At 39.5% G+C, this 19,669-nt stretch overlaps 2 protein-coding genes across 4 annotated transcripts; one reads left to right on the forward strand and one right to left on the reverse strand.

The window, feature by feature from the left end:
• Positions 1–735: 735 nt before the first annotated feature.
• prodha (proline dehydrogenase (oxidase) 1a) lies at positions 736–11,314 on the forward strand. 3 transcript variants are annotated; one of them, XM_080756584.1, is made up of 16 exons: positions 736–1,169; positions 1,491–1,699; positions 3,538–3,572; positions 3,687–3,728; positions 4,458–4,607; positions 5,260–5,324; positions 5,467–5,583; positions 5,813–5,892; positions 6,179–6,260; positions 6,454–6,546; positions 7,504–7,650; positions 8,533–8,708; positions 9,057–9,155; positions 9,857–9,945; positions 10,642–10,869; positions 11,171–11,314. In XM_080756584.1, the coding sequence occupies exons 1-15, from the start codon at positions 819–821 to the stop codon at positions 10,830–10,832; spliced, it is 1,926 nt and encodes a 641-aa protein (XP_080612710.1). In that variant the 5' UTR covers positions 736–818; the 3' UTR covers positions 10,833–10,869; positions 11,171–11,314. The 3 variants fall into 3 exon arrangements, with proteins under 3 accessions (XP_080612710.1, XP_080612709.1, XP_080612711.1); XM_080756583.1 differs by having other exon boundaries at positions 10,642–11,177; XM_080756585.1 differs by lacking the exon at positions 3,687–3,728 and having other exon boundaries at positions 10,642–11,177.
• Positions 11,315–15,959: 4,645 nt separating this feature from the next.
• gal3st1b (galactose-3-O-sulfotransferase 1b) lies at positions 15,960–18,507 on the reverse strand. The gene is made up of 3 exons (XM_080755339.1): positions 18,480–18,507; positions 17,251–17,391; positions 15,960–17,147 (listed from the first exon to the last, which is right to left on the reverse strand). The coding sequence occupies exons 1-3, from the start codon at positions 18,503–18,505 to the stop codon at positions 15,995–15,997; spliced, it is 1,320 nt and encodes a 439-aa protein (XP_080611465.1). The 5' UTR covers positions 18,506–18,507; the 3' UTR covers positions 15,960–15,994.
• Between the last annotated feature and the right edge of the window lie 1,162 nt (positions 18,508–19,669).

A 19,669-nucleotide genomic window follows, 5' to 3' on the forward strand; every position in this document is an offset into this window, starting at 1 on the left:
GTGTCTGAGCAAATCAGCTTATAGTGTCTATCTTATGTCATGATGATGTAGAGTGCCCCTCACTTCACACGGGTGTGATTTTTTACAGTTTATCATGGGAGAGCGGAGAGCGCGAACCCCCGAACGGCCGAACGCAGTCCCCCGGCCACGGGCCCACTATACCAGAAATTATGCAGTCAAAGGTTCCCACATTGGGGAATTTGCAAGTAGAAGTAGGCCTAGTACAATGTCAAAGCCCAAGCCTCAACCTGGGTGAACATGCATTCACTTTTCACTTTTTGGATAACGAGATCAAAAATCCATAAATCTGATATTTCCGAATATTAAAATCAATACTACCTCTTTTATAAACACAATTATGTGCAAATTAATATTTTTGGACATAAAACCAAGAAGAGAAGAAGAAAAAAACATATTATAGTCTACTGGTCATTTATTTTAGACATTGTCAGTGGCATAATCATAACGGTAACAACACCGGGGCGAGTGTTCCGCGGTATTCCATCATAACAGCTTTGCATCCAAGTTAATTTCCTCTCTCTGTCTATATGAATGGGTCTTCTGGGCAGGCTATCTATCATTCATCGGTGTTTTGTTGTGCTGCGTCAGAGTTTTGGGCTGTCACAGCCTGCAGCCATTACAAAAAAAGGGAAAAAGAAACTTGTGGGTGGGTCGCTACCGCCAACCTTATAAATAGGCTACGAGTCAACATTCACCACCATTCACATCCTCGGTTTCCTCCAGGCTGTGTACAACTCTCAACGCATTAACGCAATAGGCCCTATATATTAATTTAAAAACTCTCTCTATATAAGCTAATGTCGTACACTAAATTAGCACCAGCCCTTTTTAGGGCGACCTCGGGCAATATTAGGAGAATTTGGATTTTGCCTACAAGGTTTCGTTCAACAGCCGCATCTACCAAGAGCCAAGAAGTTGGAGAGAAAGAGCATGCCGTGGTGGATGGGTGCACGCTGGTGAAAGCTGTCCAGGTTGAACTTATCAGTCCAAGCAAACATGTTAAAGACGTCGACGCGGCTAAGAAGGTTGAAATTGACTTCGACAACACTGAAGAAGCGTACAGAAGCAAGAATAACTTGGAGCTGTTGAGAAGTCTCCTGGTGTTCAAGCTTTGTACAATCGACGTGCTAGTAGACAAGAACAAGGAGGTAGGCGTAGGCTACTATTTGCTTGCTGATGTAGCCTATATGGCTCATATGCTTCACCAAGGATAGGTTACACATATTTGGTAATATAATACCATCATATTCATATGAATGTAATAATAATAATAATTAATAATAGCCTAATGATAATAACTAAGCACCTTTCAAAACTGTTACAAAGGAAACAACAAAAGAAAACAACACACAAACGAAAACAATGCAGATAAATGAGTAGTCCTATATACTTTCATATTGTTGAATAACAAGTAAGCAACTGACAAAAATGAATGATATAATAATATTTTCATTTTATTTTATTACCAGTTAATAGACCTCAGCAGGAAGGTCTTTGGAAAGTGGCTGTTTGAGAAGATGATGAAGATGACTTTCTATGGACAATTCGTGGCAGGGGAAGACCATAACTCCATCAAACCCCTGATCCACAAGAACCAGGCCTTTGGAGTCGGAGCGGTGTTGGACTACAGCGTAGAAGAGGACCTCACACATGAGGAGGCAGCGGACAAGGAGATGGAGTGAGTCTTTTTTTCCATCATTCCATATTTGAGTATAGGCTATAGTCTAATATAAGTCTACTGAAAGTGATCACCTGACATTTACAATAGGCAAATCTATCTATAAATGCACCAAGTCTCTTACACGTGTGTGCGTATACGTTCATCTGTAATCCACGTAACTCCAGAACCATTCGCCCCACCGACTTCGACTCTGGACTCTGGGGCCCTCACTGTCCTGCCTATAGGCTCTGAGTCTGGACAGATCTCCATATCGAGCTAGCCTGTTCTGACATCACAAATGTTGTTCTAACTTCTGACATCAGCATATAGACTCCATATTTGGCCATGCCTGACAAATAACTCTACTGTATATGGAGATAAAAGAGACACAGACAATAACTGGGTGGTAGGTGGGGCATTCATTTCCAACGGCCACCACTCTAGTACTTTATAAAGAGTCACATCTAAAATATAGGCTTTTAAATATGTCCATACAGAACACATTAATAATACAAGAGCCATTTGAGCCATTTCAGTTTCAAGCACACATCTAAACTTCATCCTCAACCGTCAGCAGCCAGTAGCATGCAGCATTAACAACTACTTAGACTCACTTTCAAGTGATTACCTAAAAAAAACATTAGACATGCATAAGTTATTTCCAGATAGTTAAAATGTAGTCAATTGCAATATTACGCAAAGTTTAACCAAAACATTGCATAATATACATGTGACTATAATATACTGTATGCAAGCTTATAAGCCTGTTATAACAATGAGCTAGATCATAGATTTAAGGTATTGTTTCCCTGTACAGGGCAAGCCCTTCAGGACAAACATTAGAGAGAACAATTTGGCCTTTAAGAATAATTGGTTGTTGTTGATTTTATGATATCATTCTCTTTCATTTGCTCTGACATAATTGTAAACACAAGCTCACTTTTACACCCTGGCATGCAGGGGCAAAGTAGTGACTGCTTTCCATTGGTCTGCTTGGATAGACCCCCTCTTCTGATTTGCTACGAAATAGGAGCTGGTTATTCAACAAGAACTAGAGTCACATGTGCCGGTGCATGCAATAGTTCTTTTGAGCAAAGTGACGCACACTGAATAAACACAGCATTACATTTGCTAAGATCTTATCACATCTTATTCACACATTCAAGGTGATTCATCTGATTCCTGACTGAGATTAAAAACGCTATTGAATCATGCAGGTATAATATTTAAATGCAATAATGATACATATACTGTACATGCACATAAATCAAAGCCAGAAGGATTATTCCCATTGTGGTCCCTTGGTGCATTAGTGTGTGTGTGTGTGTGTGTGTGTGTGTGTGTGTGTGTGTGTGTGTGTGTGTGTGTGTGTGTGTGTGTGTGTGTGTGTGTGTGTGTGTGTGTGTGTGTGTGTGTGTGTGTGTGTGTGTGTGTGTGTGTGTGTGTGTGTGTGTGTGTGTGTGTGTGTGTGTGTGTGTGTGTGTGTGTGTGTGTGTGTGTGTGTGTGTGTGTGTGTGTGCGTGCGTGCGTGCGTGTGTGCGCGCGCACGCTATTTGGGAAAAAGAACACTGTCTACTATTGCTGTAGGCTACCAACCAGTTATACACCTTTTCTCTACAGTCAGTGTTTGTGTTTCAACAACATGTTTATAGAAATTAGGCCTACTGAATAGAATTTCACTTTAGCAAGTTAAAAGTTACAGGATGTTTGCATAGACGCAACTTGACGTCTAATATCCTATCATTTGTTCTTGTGATGTAGTTGGATAACTTTTTTTATATATATTTTTTTTATTTTTCACAGTGGTAATAAAATAAAAAATTGTAATCTCATATGAAGCATTCCCTCTCTTTCAGTTCATGCGTGTCCCAAGCAGAGAAAGAGGGTCCAGGTATGTGTTCATCAGGAGAAACTAATATTTATATTATTAATTGCTGCTTAGTTGCCTTCTTTTAAAATCAGTCTGACTCATTTTCAACAAAATAATTTGTTTAATTTGTTGCAGCCACTGACACTGAATGCTTCATTGAAATGGATCTTGATGACAGTAAATCATACGTGATTTGTAATTATTTGGAAGTGGGAGCAAAATCAATTTTGGTGATGACCTAATATGCATGGGAGAACAGCACTGCAGGGTTACTAATATGGTTGGGTTACTCCAGCAAGGCCTAAATAGCAACCTGTCACAATTCCAACTCTCCACATTGATATGCACAGTCATGTGCGTGCAAGTTGACTTGGCTGGTTATTTCTGGATCTAAATAGGCTGGGGTACATGTGGTTACGGGACATGAACCACATGGCTTCTAAGTTCACTTGCACGTTGGGTTATTAATATATGTCTCTTCATTGTGATCTAACCTGGTGTGTCCTTGTTCCTTGTAGATACTGTATGTATTAAATATCAGTTAAATTGGGTTACATTTTATTCTTTGATACATTATTCTTGTATTAGTACTGTAGTAATATATGTTAGTAGTAATTATAGTAGTAGTAGTAGTAGTAGTAGTAGCAGTAGTAGTAGTAGTAGTAGTAGTAGTAATATCTACTGGTGGTGGTGGTGGTGGTGGTGGTGATGATGGTGGTGGTGGTAGCATTTATTACAAGTAATGTTTTGAAAGTTCCTCAGATGACCTGTAGTGACATTTTAACAATCTAAACTATTTTTCGTTCCTTTTATATGGGTTCTTCAGATCTTTCCTATTAGTGGCTTGGGTGCTTGAGAAAATTGCTGCTCAGATAGACAGCTAATATTGTTATCCTTTGACTGTAGACGTAGGACATCGTGAGAAGAAGTACAAGGCTCATCGTCAGTTTGGGGACAGACGTAGCGGTGTGACCAGTGCTCGCACCTACTTCTATGCAGATGAGGCCAAGTGTGATAACCAAATGGAGACCTTCATAAACTGCATTAAAGCTTCAGGTTTGTCCATGTACAGTACACTGACCATTTACTAATTTCCATTCATCATACACCATATGACTCTCATTAACCATATCGGTCCCTATAGATGGGTTTCTTGTGTACAAACATTGAGACTGCATGCGCAGGTGCCGGTTTCATGTAATCAATTCCAAACAGATCTCATATTTCAAGAGTGGAGATCAGTAAACATCCATCCACCCTAAACCTTCTTCTTCCACACTGGGAGGAAAACAGCATCTGAAAGTTTGATGAAATGCTTTTTTACAAGTCAGTGCTGTGACCACTTTTACATAATAACATTGAACCTAATGAGCGATCGGTTTCTTTTTCCTCCGACCTGCGCGCCCATACAGGTTCTTATCAGTGTGACGTTGTCTGGAAATGCGTCTATTCTGGGGCAAACATTTGCCAAACATTGCTTATCTACTTACTCACGCAGTACAACGCAACCCATTGTAAGCTTGTAGATCAACTATTTTTGGCAAAGAGATTTGATGTCGAGGGGAAAATGATCGGACCTAGTAGAGCCTAGGTATATATGGTTTTATGGTTAGTCTGATGCAATGTTTTATTGGCGATTCTGTCTTTTGTGTGTATAGTGGTTCTGGACAATATATACCCGTTTAATATATTTGTTTTCACGTTTCAGGAGGAAGCTCTGTAGATGGATTTTCTGCTATTAAGATGACTGCTCTTGGCCGACCACAGTTCCTGGTATGTTTACATTATTCTCATTCTTGAAGTTCTTCAAATAAATCAGTGACTTGGATTTAACCTTGAAAGTTTCAACACAGAGAGCTTTACAGCCACAAAGACAGCACTTTAACTTATCTACTGATTTGTTGCTCCTGAACAGCTTGAGTTCTCAGAAGTATTGGTGAAATGGAGACAGTTCTTCAACCTTCTTGCAGCACAACAGGGAAAATCTGGAATGACTGCTTTGGAACAAAAACTTGAACTTGAGCAACTGAAGGTAAATCTTTTCCTGAAGCAAAGATAATGTTCATTATGGTCATGAAACCGATGCATACACCAATTCCTTACACGGACATGCATGACAAGCTGAAAACAAATTTAATTAAAGAGAAAAAAACCCCACACCATTATTACTGGCTGGCTATTGACGATATTTCCTTTTGAACTTTGCCACCTAATACAGGTCTAGTATTAAAAAGTAATATCACTGTAATATTTCCATCCAGGAAAGTTTGGCTAAATTTGGTGTTGGAAAAAAGGATGCCATTGATAATTGGTTTACTGGAGAAAAACTGGGATCTTCAGGGTAAGATATTCAGTTAATTTTACCATATATAAGTGAATCTTTACATTTTGCTAATTAGTTTTATGCCTTCCACTTGTAATAAATTATACCAAATGCATAATGTAATTCTTCTACAGATTATTGTTGTGTCATTAGGTTTGAAAAGTTTTTAAGAGTCTAGTATATTACATTTCTGTCATTCTGTACACTCTAGACTGTAATAAATAAAAAATTATCATCCCAGATAAAATTGAACCTGCAACCATCACACAATTTGCTGTGATTATCTGCTCTCTTTTCACCCTAGGACAATTGATCTACTTGACTGGAACAGCTTAATTAATGACACAACAAACATATCCAGTTTGCTGATGGTCCCAAACCTAGAGGTGAGGTTTCTAAACATGAATATGTACATTTACACAAGCAGACAGTCATTCAGGGTATTGAATGGGTTACTTCATTTTGGTATACATCTACATGTTCATTAATTGTTACCATATTTAAATACACCCTTGATATCAATAAAGTGTAATCTAATCTAATTTGACGATTGATTTGTTTTCTGTGTTGGGTGGGTAGACTGGCCAACTGGAACCGCTGCTGAAAACGTTTACAGCTAGGGAGGAAAGGCAGATGAAGAGAATGCTACAAAGAGTTGATGTTCTTGCCAAGGTACAGTAAATCCATAGATAATATGTCACTTCATCTGCATATAATATCCGTGTTCTGAGTGGATGTACACATGACACAAACAATTAGACCCTAACCCTCGACCGATATATCGTTACTGTAGAAAAATCGGTGTATTACCTTATTGAATTTTGGACGATTTATTATTTATTTATTGGGTGGAATGTTCACCTGTCTGCTCTGCACTGCTCACGGCTATTTGTGCACTGGTATGTAAACAGATGAGTTTGTGGGGGAAAAAAACAACAACCAGGGCAGTTCTGCCGGTTGTTTTCAGTTGTGTGTTATTGTGTCATATGATTAATACAGTGGATAAGGATGCCAATTTTAGTTACCAAGGTTATATTGTGGCCCAAAATAAGCAAACTACTTATCATAGTGTCCTAGCAATACGCTGTGGATTTTCTAGCATGGGTTCCAACCGCTGGGTCCTGTGAATTTGTTTTGTCACTGGCTATGGATTATCATGGTCATTGTAAAATATGTTACAGTACCAGTCCATTACTGCTGTTAGCCCACAGCTCATTGGGACCTACTTAGGCTACAACATCCATTTCTCCAGCTACTTCCAAAAGGGAGCTAAATGCTAGTATAGTACATTAGAATGTAATATCCTCCGCTCACTTGTGTTTTATTTCTACAATTGAAAGATTTCACACGCACACGCGCGCGCGCGCACACACACACGCACACACACACACACACACACACACACACACAAACACACACACAAAGAATTTCAATTTATTTGCTTTCCCTAAAATACCTTACCTTAAAAATGTACCTTATAGTGCATCCAAAAGGGTTTACTTTCAAGACCTTTCTTCAATGCATAACAAAGTATTTCAACCACTTACAGCAAAAGAAGCAAAGCAAACTAGAATGAAATGGATTTACTGATAACAACATGACGTTAAATACACCATATGTATGTTCCAGCATGCTTTGGAAAATGGAGTAAGGCTGATGGTGGATGCTGAGCAGACATATTTCCAGCCTGCTATAAGCAGACTGACCCTGGAAATGCAAAGGAGATTCAACAGAGAGAAGTCTGTTATTTTCAACACATACCAGTGTTATCTCAAGGTGAGGGGGGGACATTTTGCCATGTAATCACCTGGCATTTTACAGAATGGAATTGTTGATTATTTACTTCTTGTAACATTTGAAAGATTAGGAGGTGAGGCGACGTTGACCACTTAAAAGTAAGCCCTATACATTATGTTGTATGACAAATAGTGAAAAAGACCATCTACAAGTTCACAATGCATCACAATGTAACAAAAGAAAAAGACTCTTGATGTGATGCGGTGTGAAAATTGTAGATCTGCTATTTAGCTTATTTTTGAGGGACGCTAGCCCCTCCAGCTTTTGTACCCACACGTCTCAAGATTTGCCAATGACAATGAATGTTCACAAATATTCATATTCATATAACAATTTTCATCTTGGCATCATGAAAATTTGAGCTTTTAGAAGATGTTTTTGATATTTCTTCTATTCGTTGTACAACAAAGTATATAGTGCTTAAGTGGTTAATGGTGAGTTAAACTATGTCCACAGTACATCAGTTAAAATTACATTAGTCAACATCTCAGGTTTCTGTGCATGCTTTGTAAATGTCCTCTTTATTTTTCGTAGTTTAGTTTCTTCTTTCTTGTCTTACATTACATATACATTACTTTCAGGTTTATCCATGGTTGTATATACTGTAAATTAAGACCTGAGACCGATGCTACAAATGCCTTCTAAATCAGTAGATCTCACAATTTCAAGATTTTTCAAAAATGTTCATTAATACCAGATGTACAAGCTCACAGTGCGGCGTGAAGTGGCATGCTACAAGCTTGTATATCTGCACATTTTGAATAGCCAACGTTTTAATGGTTTATTATGTCATGTTACAACTTATTGATATTAGTAACAACACTTTTGTGGTTATTGTGTCATTTTCTATGATCTCTTTAGGATGCATATGACAATGTAACTGTGGATGTTGAGCTGTCAAGACGGGAGAACTGGTACTTTGGTGCCAAACTGGTCCGTGGAGCCTACATGTACCAAGAGAGGGACCGTGCCAAACAGATTGGCTATGAAGACCCAATTAACCCAGACTATGAGGCTACTAACAGAATGTACCACAAGTAAGCAATTCTTTATTTTCTCTTTGTTATTACTTTTGTTATTGCTGCTGACGAACCAAAACCAAATCATTTTGCTCTTGTGTTCATACAAGATGTAACAATAACAATCTTGAATCTTGGTTCTTGAACCTTAAATATATCATCGTACGATGAAGCAAAATTGGTGAAAATAGCCGATCTACAAGCTAATCACAAAGCATTGTGAGCTTGTAGATCTACTATTTGAAACTGTTTTGGAATGTCTTTTTATTAAAAAAAATAGCATTTTTATGTGATTAATGCAGTGTGGTTCAGTATCCAAGAAAGTTAAAATTTTAACCCATTATCTCATCTGATTTTCTTGTTAAGGTGTTTGGAGTATGTGCTGGAGGAGATCGACATCTACAGAAAGGCCAATATCATGGTAGCGTCCCACAATGAAGACACAGTGAAGTTTACCCTGGAGAAGTAAGCCTGTCCTCTGACATTTTTCTTTTTGTTCCTGTTATGATTAAAAGGTTCTATTAACACAATCAGCGCCGGGATTTATTTGAAAATAGCAGCTCGGGGTGCCGCGCAGATATGGCAGCTTTTACTCTGAAAGCCCCCCCTTACGTTCCGTACAAAAAACGGGAAAAATAATGTTGCTTGCTTACCTCGCTATGATTACGATAAAGTCGCTCGATAATCCCTCGCGTTCATATTTTAAATGAGAGGCATGTTAAAGTCAGAAATGAAGAGCTTAGTATATATCCATCTGGTCAAAACCACGGAGAGCTCCCTAGATTAGGAGATACAAGCCTTTCTTTCTGAGCGGTAAACAGGGAAGTGAACGGCAGCGTGCATTCACAAACAGCAAGGAGTATGGTGCAGAAGGAGAGGCCAACCCCCCAAAAAAAGAAAAAATAAATCTGAATATCTTTCTCTCGTTTGATATCAATGAAAATGTGCTAGGATGTGTGTACACGTCCTCGCAATCCATCTGATGGATTAGCTAGGACGGCTCCACACGTCCTAAATGGGTTAAAATTCTCAGTGTTAATCTATGTGTGCGAGTGTGTACACGTGTAGAGTAACATGTTAAAATGAACAGATGTTAGTTAGTTCAACACAGATGATATTTCTATGTATATTTTGTTTGAATTATGCCTGTTCTTCTGTCCCATCAGGATGAATGAGATGGGGCTGCTACCCACTGAGAATAAGGTTTACTTTGGACAGCTGCTTGGCATGTGTGACCAGATCAGTTTCCCGCTAGGTATGTTGTTGCTCACTGCTCAAATAGTGACATTAAATATAGTGTTATGTAATCAGATGTTTACGTCTGTCTGTACTGTACAGTACATCACTTAGTCGTGTGAAATTTTGGCCAACGAAAATGCAGACCCTGCAGACAGAGTCAGCTAGTTTACAAAGGTCATGCTGTCTTTATTATTCCCAGATATGCTCTTACCAATCTATATTCAACATTGTCATTGTAACCTCGGGGTTTCAGACTTTAGTCTTTAGCAGTCTTTTACACAATGTATACTGGAATATCTTAGTACTTATCACCCTGTGATATGTGATATTACATTGATTATTTGTACATTAAGCGGTTAGCTCATCAGAAATATCAAGCTGATGTTTACAAAGGTTTACAGATATACTGTTTCGATGTTTTCAAATATTTATTGTTTAAATATTTGAAATCAACACACGTACACTTACACACAACTTTGCTTCTGTGACACAGGGTATCAGAAATGTAAAAGATACAATAACTTCCTGCACGATTGCCTCTGCAATGAATTGATTAAAAACAGATTGAAAGTTTCAGTGCGAAACGTCCATCTGTTTTGAATAAATTCAAGAGGCAATTGGTGTGTGCAGGAATTAATTTTGTTATTACAGCCTATGGGCTAACCGTGGTCTTCTCCATGTTTGTTTTCTTTTCTCCATGATGTGAGAACAGGTCAGGCAGGCTTCCCTGTGTATAAGTATGTTCCATACGGCCCAGTCAACGAGGTTATTCCATACCTTTCTCGCCGTGCTCAAGAAAACCGTGGCTTCATGAAAGGCTCCCAGAGAGAGCGCAGTTTGTTATGGAAGGAACTGAAACGCAGGCTACTCTCCGGTCAGGTTGTTTATAACCCTGTCTACTGATTGGCTACCATGTCCATACTCTGTCTACTGATTGGCTACCATGTCCATACTCTGTCTACTGATTGGCTACGAGTAAGACGCGCGAACGCGGGAAGCGAACGCTCAGCTCCATATATGGGCACAAAAGGGGCCAGGTCCACAACAAACAAAATCACTGGCCCCTTTTGTGCCCATATATGGAGCTGGGGTACCTGGCCCCTTTTGTGCCCATATATGGAGCTGAGTGATTGCTGATGCAACACACTCCATATTTGGATAGCGGGACGACACACGGACAGACAGACACACACACAGACATGATCTGCTAGGTCTCATAGTAAGTGCTCACTGCGTTCGCAACCATGTCCATACTCTGTCTACTGATTGGCTACCATGACCATACTCTGTCTACATGACCATACTCTTGTCTACTTCATGTAAAACATTCCACCACATTTCATTTTGCTGTGTACAGTGCTTTTAGTTTAAGTTTTGTCTTTTGGGTCTCTTAAAAGAAACGATTGAAAAACAGATAACAGAATAACCTTGTGCAACGAAAGTGTGACATTTCTTGAAGAAATTGCATTTATTACATGTTTATGTCTAAAATGGAATTGCTGTAATGGAGCTGCTAACTTAACCAATGCAAACTGAAAGTGCCTTGTAATTACTTTGCTTTATTATTATTAGTTTAAACTTGGAACAATTTTGTTACACAATTAACAGAATGTTGTACTGTACATTTAGATTGTTCAATCATTATTGTGTCAGTGTCTCAGTTTTGTCAGCTTATTTAAAAGCTTCTGTAAAATATTTTACATTTGTGTTATTGTGTAGAAGAAGTTTTATTGTGTCCACCAGGCCGAAGTCATGGGGAGAGAGTATGTTTTGCACTCCGTCCGTGTGTCCGTGTGTGTGTGTGTGTGTGTGTGTCCGTCCTTCTGTCCGTCTGTTACCAGCTAATCTGCGGCACCGTTGGCCCGATCCATGCCAAACTTTGCACACACACTCCCTGGATGCCAACCTATGTACCAAATATTCTTCAATGGCCTGTTATAGCGCCACCATGAGGCCGATTTAGGCAAAACACATTTCTGTAGATTACAATTTAACCATACATCACACAATTTGGTACACACACTATCTCCATAGTCATGTGATCAACATGGATCTGCACCATTTCCCATCTTCCATCCTGATTGGCTAAGATTGGCTTCCAAAGCTCACATGATTGGTCCGTTTAGAACAAAATGCCACAAATCACAAAAACAGTGTGTAATTTCCGTGAAATTCTACACGCACATTTCCACTAGACCGAGGAAGACATGCCACTTTTTTCCCAAAACAGCCTCACGGTGGCGCTATAACAGGGCAATTCCTGTTTTTACCTATAACTGCATCATCTGTATACAACTTGTATGCGCAATCCCTAGAGGCTCCGCGCCACCATGAGGCAGATTTCTGCAAAACACATTGTTTTGCAAATCCATACACATGATCTCTGTAGTCATGTATATTACTCCTAAACATTTTGCCGAACATCACACACACTCCTATCCTCCTGGTGGAGACCTGTGCCCAGAAGGTCACTTTTTCTAGTTGTAAATGACGTACTTTGTCATCAAGGAATGTACTGTATATATTGTGTGACAAATATAAACCTTTTTTTTATGTAAATGAAAGCTTCTTATCTTATTGTGAGTTACAGAGGACAGCAAGGTTTTATCACAGTCATGCTGCACATAAGGCCTCTTAGACTGTGAAATGTCTCAGCTTAATGCACTTCACACACTAGAATCCTCCTTCACTCTAGGCCAAGTACAGTATGTAAAGGAAATGTAAACAACGGCTCAGCTTATATCCAAAGCCTCTGCCTGTCTAGCCCCTAGTTATGGAATGTGTGTTTTTGGCTTGCAAGGCCTCACTCTCAGTTAATAATAATAATAATTCAAGGCCTCACTCACAGTTGGTAGAGATAGTTATGTAATGGGCGGGTTAAAAAAGCAAACTCATGTGTTGAATTCTCAGAAACGTATCATTATTATTATTATTAAACAGTTATCATATGGTGAATCTTTAATTGATGCTAGAAGAATCATCCAGCCTTTTGAAAGAAGTCTATTACAATCAATATACACTTACTTACTGTCTTGAAACAAATGGCCTTTTTAACAAAAGTATGTGTACCAATTATTGGCAGCTATCATTGACTCAACAAAATATGACTATTCTTATGTCAGTCATGTAGACTACAACTTATTGTGCTATCATACCAGCACATATTCATTGCCAGTGTGAATGAGTGATACATTATCCAACCTCACACTGTATTATAAAACATTAAGCAGCATTGTCTAAATCTAAACTATGTAGTACTTGAGGACATTGTGTCTTAAACGGAAACCAACTGTATTCAAGAAATGCATACTGGTGTCATCCATGTAATAGTAGACAGGGACATAAAAATGATTTATTATTTCAGTAGGTTTTAACCATGTTCAACCTGCCATCCCTATTCTGTGGCGTCATTATACGTTTATTTGTTGTATTAGATTTGTGAAAAATAACATAGGCTATAGGGCTTATGGATATAGCGAACTGACATGCCTAAGAACAAAATGTTGTAGGTGGAGTTGGCCACCACATGAGTGTGTCTCACAATCTTGTGTTTGTCAGACATTTCATATTCCCCATTGCAACAATGAACAGTCAAGCTGTGTCTTAGCAGCAGATGGTACAGTAGTACAGGCTATACACACAAACATGTTCCACGCTCGAGTTACAAATGTATCCGTGGCACGTCAGCATTGTTTAAACTACTGTGTTTTTCTAACTCCCTCCTGCACTGTTACACAAGCTGCACCTGGAGTCCAAAGTGATGGGCCATTAGTTCATTCTCACTGGCTCACAACTCCTCTGAACCTTCCAGTCCATTTCCTTTGAATTAAAGGCTCAAATTTCAAACGCTTTTGTATTTTTTTACAACAACTTAAAAAGCTTGGATGATTCTGAGAAACAAGCAGATACAAGCTTACAATACATCACACACTGTGAGCTTGTAGATTATGACAATTTGACCAGACCAAGTATAGAGCCCTGGCCCCTGGGGGACTCAGTAACAGTAAGATGCATTACAGAGTTCAGTGCAACTACAATAATACCTAACATATTTCATTGCAATTTATCCTTTTCTTGCTATTTATGTTTTTGTTTGACATTTGCAATACACGGTAGTATTATAGCACACTGATTTTAGTTCATTGCAATAAGGGTGGATATTGTGTGTGTATATATATATATATATATATATATATATATATATATATACACAATCTAATATATCTATTGCTGTGATCTACAAAAGATATTACTGACAAAAAGATTTCTGGGTTATACTTGCAGATTGCTTGTTGGCTAGATCGGCAAGCATACTGTGCTGCCCAACAAAGCCAAAGTGCAGGGCAGTGTGTTAGGAATTGATACAATCCGTGAAAAGCAAGGAAACGTATAGAGATGTAAATACATTAACCTATTCTGTTATTGATTTAAAGAAAATATTATACACATTTGCTATCACTACACCTGTGACCTGTCCAACTGGCGTGCATGAAACAAAGTTGGATCAAATTCAGCCACAAGATGGCAGTGAAGTCATAGCCATCCCTGATATGGTTTTAATAGTTTAGCAACATGACTATAGGGAAATATATAAACAGTAACACCTGGGGGAAAGTGTTTACTCCTGTAAAAAAAAACGTTTTTTTATGCTATTTATTTTTTATTACTTTTTATTTTATTCATGCAAATTTAGAAATTAGAAAATAATCAATTCAATTAATCAAAACAAGGCCATTTTTGGAAGAAGAAAAACAAATCTTTTATGGGTTTTCAGATGGCAGTCCGGGGTCAAATCGATGTCAATTTGGGGGTCCAATTGACGAAAATGTTTGAGAACCACTGGTTGCATTGGTAAAGGTAGAATTCAGTCCCATGGATAGCACTCGCGGTACAGTAGGTAACGTTACGTAAACACGAATAAGAGCAATATATCCATATATCAAGATTACGACACTGACCTAATCAAACCCTAGATAGCCATATATGGAGAAGACGGGATCATCACCTAGATCTGCAAGCCGGCCAGCAACTCTACATCTGATCTCAAACCCTTAGATCTCCATATATAGAGCTGACCCCACCCTCTTCGATGTCTCCTTTTGACAGATACCTGTCCATTCAAACTCTAGACGGGCACGCCCCAATGTTATTAGCTGGCCTGGCAGCCGGCGAAAGTGAGCCGGCGAGAGTTCTCAACAGGACGAAGGCCCTACCTGGGCCCTAACTTGGCCGTAACTGGGCTGGTGATAATAAATCTGAAAAAGTCAGTCAGTCAGTCTGTCATGCCAAACCTGTCAGTCAGTCCGTCACGCCTCGTGACACTCTCCATATATGGCCAATACAGAATTCATTCCATATGTTCATCTGACCTCATCAACCCTGTACACTCAAGACACTTCCCCCGCTGCCACCGTTAGATCTCTATATGGAGCTGACCTGTTCTGACATTCCAAATCAAACCCTGTACACTCAATACACGCTCCATATGGCCAGTACAGAATTCATTCCATATGTTGATCTGACCCCCCCTATAGCGGCAGCGCTCGCCCAGCAGTCAGCCATCACCCTTGCAGATGCGTGCACGCAAGGGTCGAGGTCGCTACTCGCCCTCAGGGCGTCTTACTGGTGGGGTGCATACTTAGTTCAGTCCTGAACACCCATACTGCTCTGACAAGGAGAATAAAATACATTATATAAATACAGTATAATACAATAAGATAGACTTTTTAACAGTTATTTATTTATTCATATTGAAGGATGAGTTAGCCCACTTTAATCCATTGTATTTATATTGTATAGCTTCACAGGTTACCACTGCCTGTCTAGCGGCACTGTGCCGGGCTAACCTGAGCTCTCTCTCTCTCTCTCTCTCTCTCTCTCTCTCTCGCACACACACACACACACACACACACACACACACACACACACACACACACACACACACACACACACACACACACACACACACACACACACACACACACACACACACACACTAGACATTACTCTGAAATATTTCCTTCCAATCCTGTTCCACATTTATTAATGACAGTAAGGCCCTGTATTCAACTAATGGCATTTTTTAGCCAGCCCCATAATGTTGTGAGCCAAAGGTTGACTCCTAGATCTGCTAAGTACTGTATTTCAGGTGTGAGCATTTTTTTACAGAGTGTCCTATAATTGGGGTCGACATCTTTTCTCATATTGTATCCCAAGATAGAAGATTCTCCAAATGGCTGCCAGGGCAGCAAACTTTTATCCTGAATCATGCAGGCTTCAACTGCACCCTCACCCTCAACACAGATGGCCATCATCTTAGCATTCCATCTCTTCAGCTCATCAACCTCCTTCTCCATTCTTTGTTTGCCATATGCTTCCACTCTGTTCCAGAATGTGATATTAAAATGTTGATAGAGTCTCCAATCAGCCCCATTCCACTCCAAAGCTTTAGCTCTCAACTCAGGGGTCAGTCGAGACATAGATGAAGCCTTGCGGGCATTGAGTTTGAAAAACAACAGGTCCTCCATAGTCCAGCAGAGAGTGTCCTTGAGCAGGATTAGAGACTCTTCGAAATATTCTGCTATTAGGACCAGATGAAAACGTTTGGACAGAGTATGAATAACTCTCAGAACATTAGGGTCATCTTCCTCCATGTTATTATCAAATCCCAAATCAAAAAGGAGCAGATTCCTCAGGTAGAATGAATTGTAGCCATCTGGGGTGTAGAAGGCCCAAGGGCTGTGCAGAAACTCTGCCAGTTTGTCATCTCCACGGATCCTCCATGTGAGGGGGATTGCTCTGCGATAGTAATGGAATGATGAGTCAAAGAGTTCAGCTGGGTCACGTAAGATGGTAATGTACACAGCATCCGCAGGCAGAAGCTTGGCCACCTCGTGAGCATCAAAGCGCATGTGGTTACAAACAATATTGAAACACTGCCCAGGCTGGTAGTCCTTGACCTGAGAACAGAGGAATGGAGATGGGTAAAAGAAGTCATTGCGACCATCAGGGAAGGCAAACTTTAACTTGTGTCTCTCTCCAAAGCGGAGGAGGATATTGAGTAATGTGCTGCTAGCAGTCTTATGCGTCTTCATGAACATGATGTTCACTTTGGGATGGCACTCTTCTGACTGGATGTTTGCGCTCTGCAGTGGGATGGTCAAATTCTTCTGCAATGCTTTTGTCATGCTTAGCACACACGAGGGAGCAATTGAGCCCCTGTGAACAAAGTATATAAATTCAAAGGATAAATATACATGTCAATAAAAATCTGCTTGATTTTGCCTTGTCAAAATCTTTATTTCTTCCTTAATGTACCTACTCTTGCATGTTGACTTGGGTTGGGCTAGATAGGCAGTACAGTACCAGCATGATGCCAGTCAATACAATCCAGAGAACCACCCCTCGGATCAGTGACTTGGGCTTCCTCCCACTCATTCCAAACATGGTTATAAAAAGGTACCTGAAAAGGACAAATTAACTTGACCAGTAGGCTGACATGCAATGAGTTATTTACACAAAATCGTATAGCTAAAATTATTCCACTGTTATATAATGTAACTCTGTTGCACTCACTGTAGTGAGAAACATTGACACAATGGCGTAAAATGCAGGTCTTGAGAAAGTCTATCATACTATTATTTGACGTCTCAATTTGGAATGTTTTGGATCATATATATGGTTATACTCACACAGATACATTGTATGCTAATGTTTACATAGACTATTACCAATGTAACTAAACAATCGTATTGCAGGCACCAGGCAAAATACAGCTTAAAACTCATCTTTGTCTCATCTTTCTTGTTTAGTTCATTGTTAATCCTTATACCAAGAGCTGCAGTCAGTGACAAGAATGGAAATATCCAAATTTCTGTTTGTTATTCTGTTGATTGGGCTACAAATGTATTTGGAGTTGGACCTTTAAAATTATTCCAACTAAAAGTGTTGCAAGTTAAGGATTAAGCTATGATAAACATAGCTAGGTATTATAAAGTGTCATGGAAAATAATGCAAATAACTGATAAGCATGAAAATGCTGCCTCAGTTTTTTCAAACCAAAGAGCCCTATATGTTTACATAGCAAACATGTTTATGGTTCTTCAATTTCAACAGACAATACTATGAAAAGTTCCGGCCTGGTAGCAGCCCTAGAGGCAGTGCTGCTCCTTGGTGCTGACCTGAGATCAGATTCTAAAAATGTCTTCTATGTCAGTCGCTCTTCGAATTTTCAAAAATAGCAGACCTACAAGATCGAGTGGCGCGCTATGAGCTTGTAGATCTGCTATTTTTCAATAGCTAAAGCATAACATGATGCTAACACCAAAATGGGTTCCCGCCCAAAATGGGTTAAGAAACCAGGGGTCATCCTGTAATCTACAGTATATCGATTCGTTTGTATTGTTTAATTGTTTAAAATAATATAGAAATCAGCCACATTTACGTAAACTGAAATTAGTTTTCAAAATTCACAGTCACATCTTTGTGAACTCAACGAACTGAAAAAATATTCAAAGCAGTTGTTCAAAAGAAGTTAGTTGTTTGATTTACCTGTTGCGAGGTAGAGACAGCTGCATCAGGAGCATCACAGTGCAGGTATGTTTTCAATGCAGGCTGAAAACCAACCCCTAGCCTGGGTACACTATACACACACTGACCAAAGTTACCTCTCATTGGCTGTGATGAAAACTGGAAGAAGCTCGATAGAAATTCCAATTGACCAACAAAAAGGCCATTTGTGTCCTTTTGGTCTCTAACACATCAATGAGTTGATCCCCTCAACTAATAAGTCTTGAGAAAACAGCTGCACAGGTGTGCACAAAACCCAATGCGATAATCTCATTATTATAAAGGTAATAAAACAATGCACAATGCACTTATCTCGATAATGTGTGTGTGTGTGTGTGTGTGTGTGTGTGTGTGTGTGTGTGTGTGTGTGTGCGCGCGTGCGTGTGCGTGTGCGTGTGCGTGTGCGTGTGCGTGTGTGTGTGTGTGTGTGTGTGTGTGTGTGTGTGTGCGTGCGTGCGTGCGTGCGTGCGTGCGTGCGTGCGTGCGTGCGTGCGTGCGCGCACACACACACTACAGAGCATGAATTAATTAATTCAAGACGTATTAATTCTCAAATTTACACTGAGAAGTTAAACTCATTTGTAGTGTCATTGAGTAATAAATACAATGCATTCGAAAACAGTTATAAAACGACTCAAGCGTACTAGAGTGGTTAACCTCAATGTAATCTGCAGTATATTCCATGTGGTAAATGGTAACCATTTTATTTTCATTTGCCACATTAAGACAAGACATTGGCTGTGGATTCATTTCTCACCTATGGGAAAAGTGTACGATCCTGTGAAACCGGAAATGTCTGTGAAACTGGAAATGTCTGTGAAACTGTAGTCTCTACTCACCCATGACTTCACTCCATGCAGGGGGTCTGCTTACAATTGCAGATATTGGATATCTTTCCCAACTGCTAGGAATGCTTTCATGACTTCTGTTGGAGGATATTTAGTGGAGAGTCTGCTTCATAGCACCTTTCAGGAGAGAACTGACCTGAAGGAGAAGCAAGAAATATTTTTATATATTTTATATATATAATAATATATTTGTTCATCCTTCTAGTTCCACTGCCAGTCTAGCATGGCTGACCGATATTGTTCAAGGAGATGTGTGCTTTCAAACTGGACACTTAAAAAAAGACCAAAAAGTCTGGAGACTTTAATATTCTGTGTACATGCCAC

This window comes from Protomyctophum bolini, assembly GCF_963924005.1.
Source record: "Protomyctophum bolini genome assembly, chromosome: 22".
Taxonomy (NCBI): Eukaryota; Metazoa; Chordata; class Actinopteri; order Myctophiformes; family Myctophidae; genus Protomyctophum; species Protomyctophum bolini.

Excerpts from the sequence above, each read along its gene's own strand:
- prodha (XM_080756584.1), top strand. The coding sequence starts at position 819 with ATGTCGTACACTAAATTAGCACCAGCCCTTTTTAGGGCGACCTCGGGC. Across the intron at positions 6,261-6,453 it reads TGATGGTCCCAAACCTAGAG|ACTGGCCAACTGGAACCGCT; the intron begins GTGAGGTTTCTA and ends TTGGGTGGGTAG. Across the intron at positions 8,709-9,056 it reads ACTAACAGAATGTACCACAA|GTGTTTGGAGTATGTGCTGG; the intron begins GTAAGCAATTCT and ends TTTCTTGTTAAG.
- gal3st1b (XM_080755339.1), bottom strand. The coding sequence starts at position 18,505 with ATGCAGCTGTCTCTACCTCGCAACAG. Across the intron at positions 17,392-18,479 it reads CTGTCTCTACCTCGCAACAG|GTACCTTTTTATAACCATGT; the intron begins GTAAATCAAACA and ends TGTCCTTTTCAG. Across the intron at positions 17,148-17,250 it reads ACCCAAGTCAACATGCAAGA|GGGCTCAATTGCTCCCTCGT; the intron begins GTAGGTACATTA and ends CTTTGTTCACAG.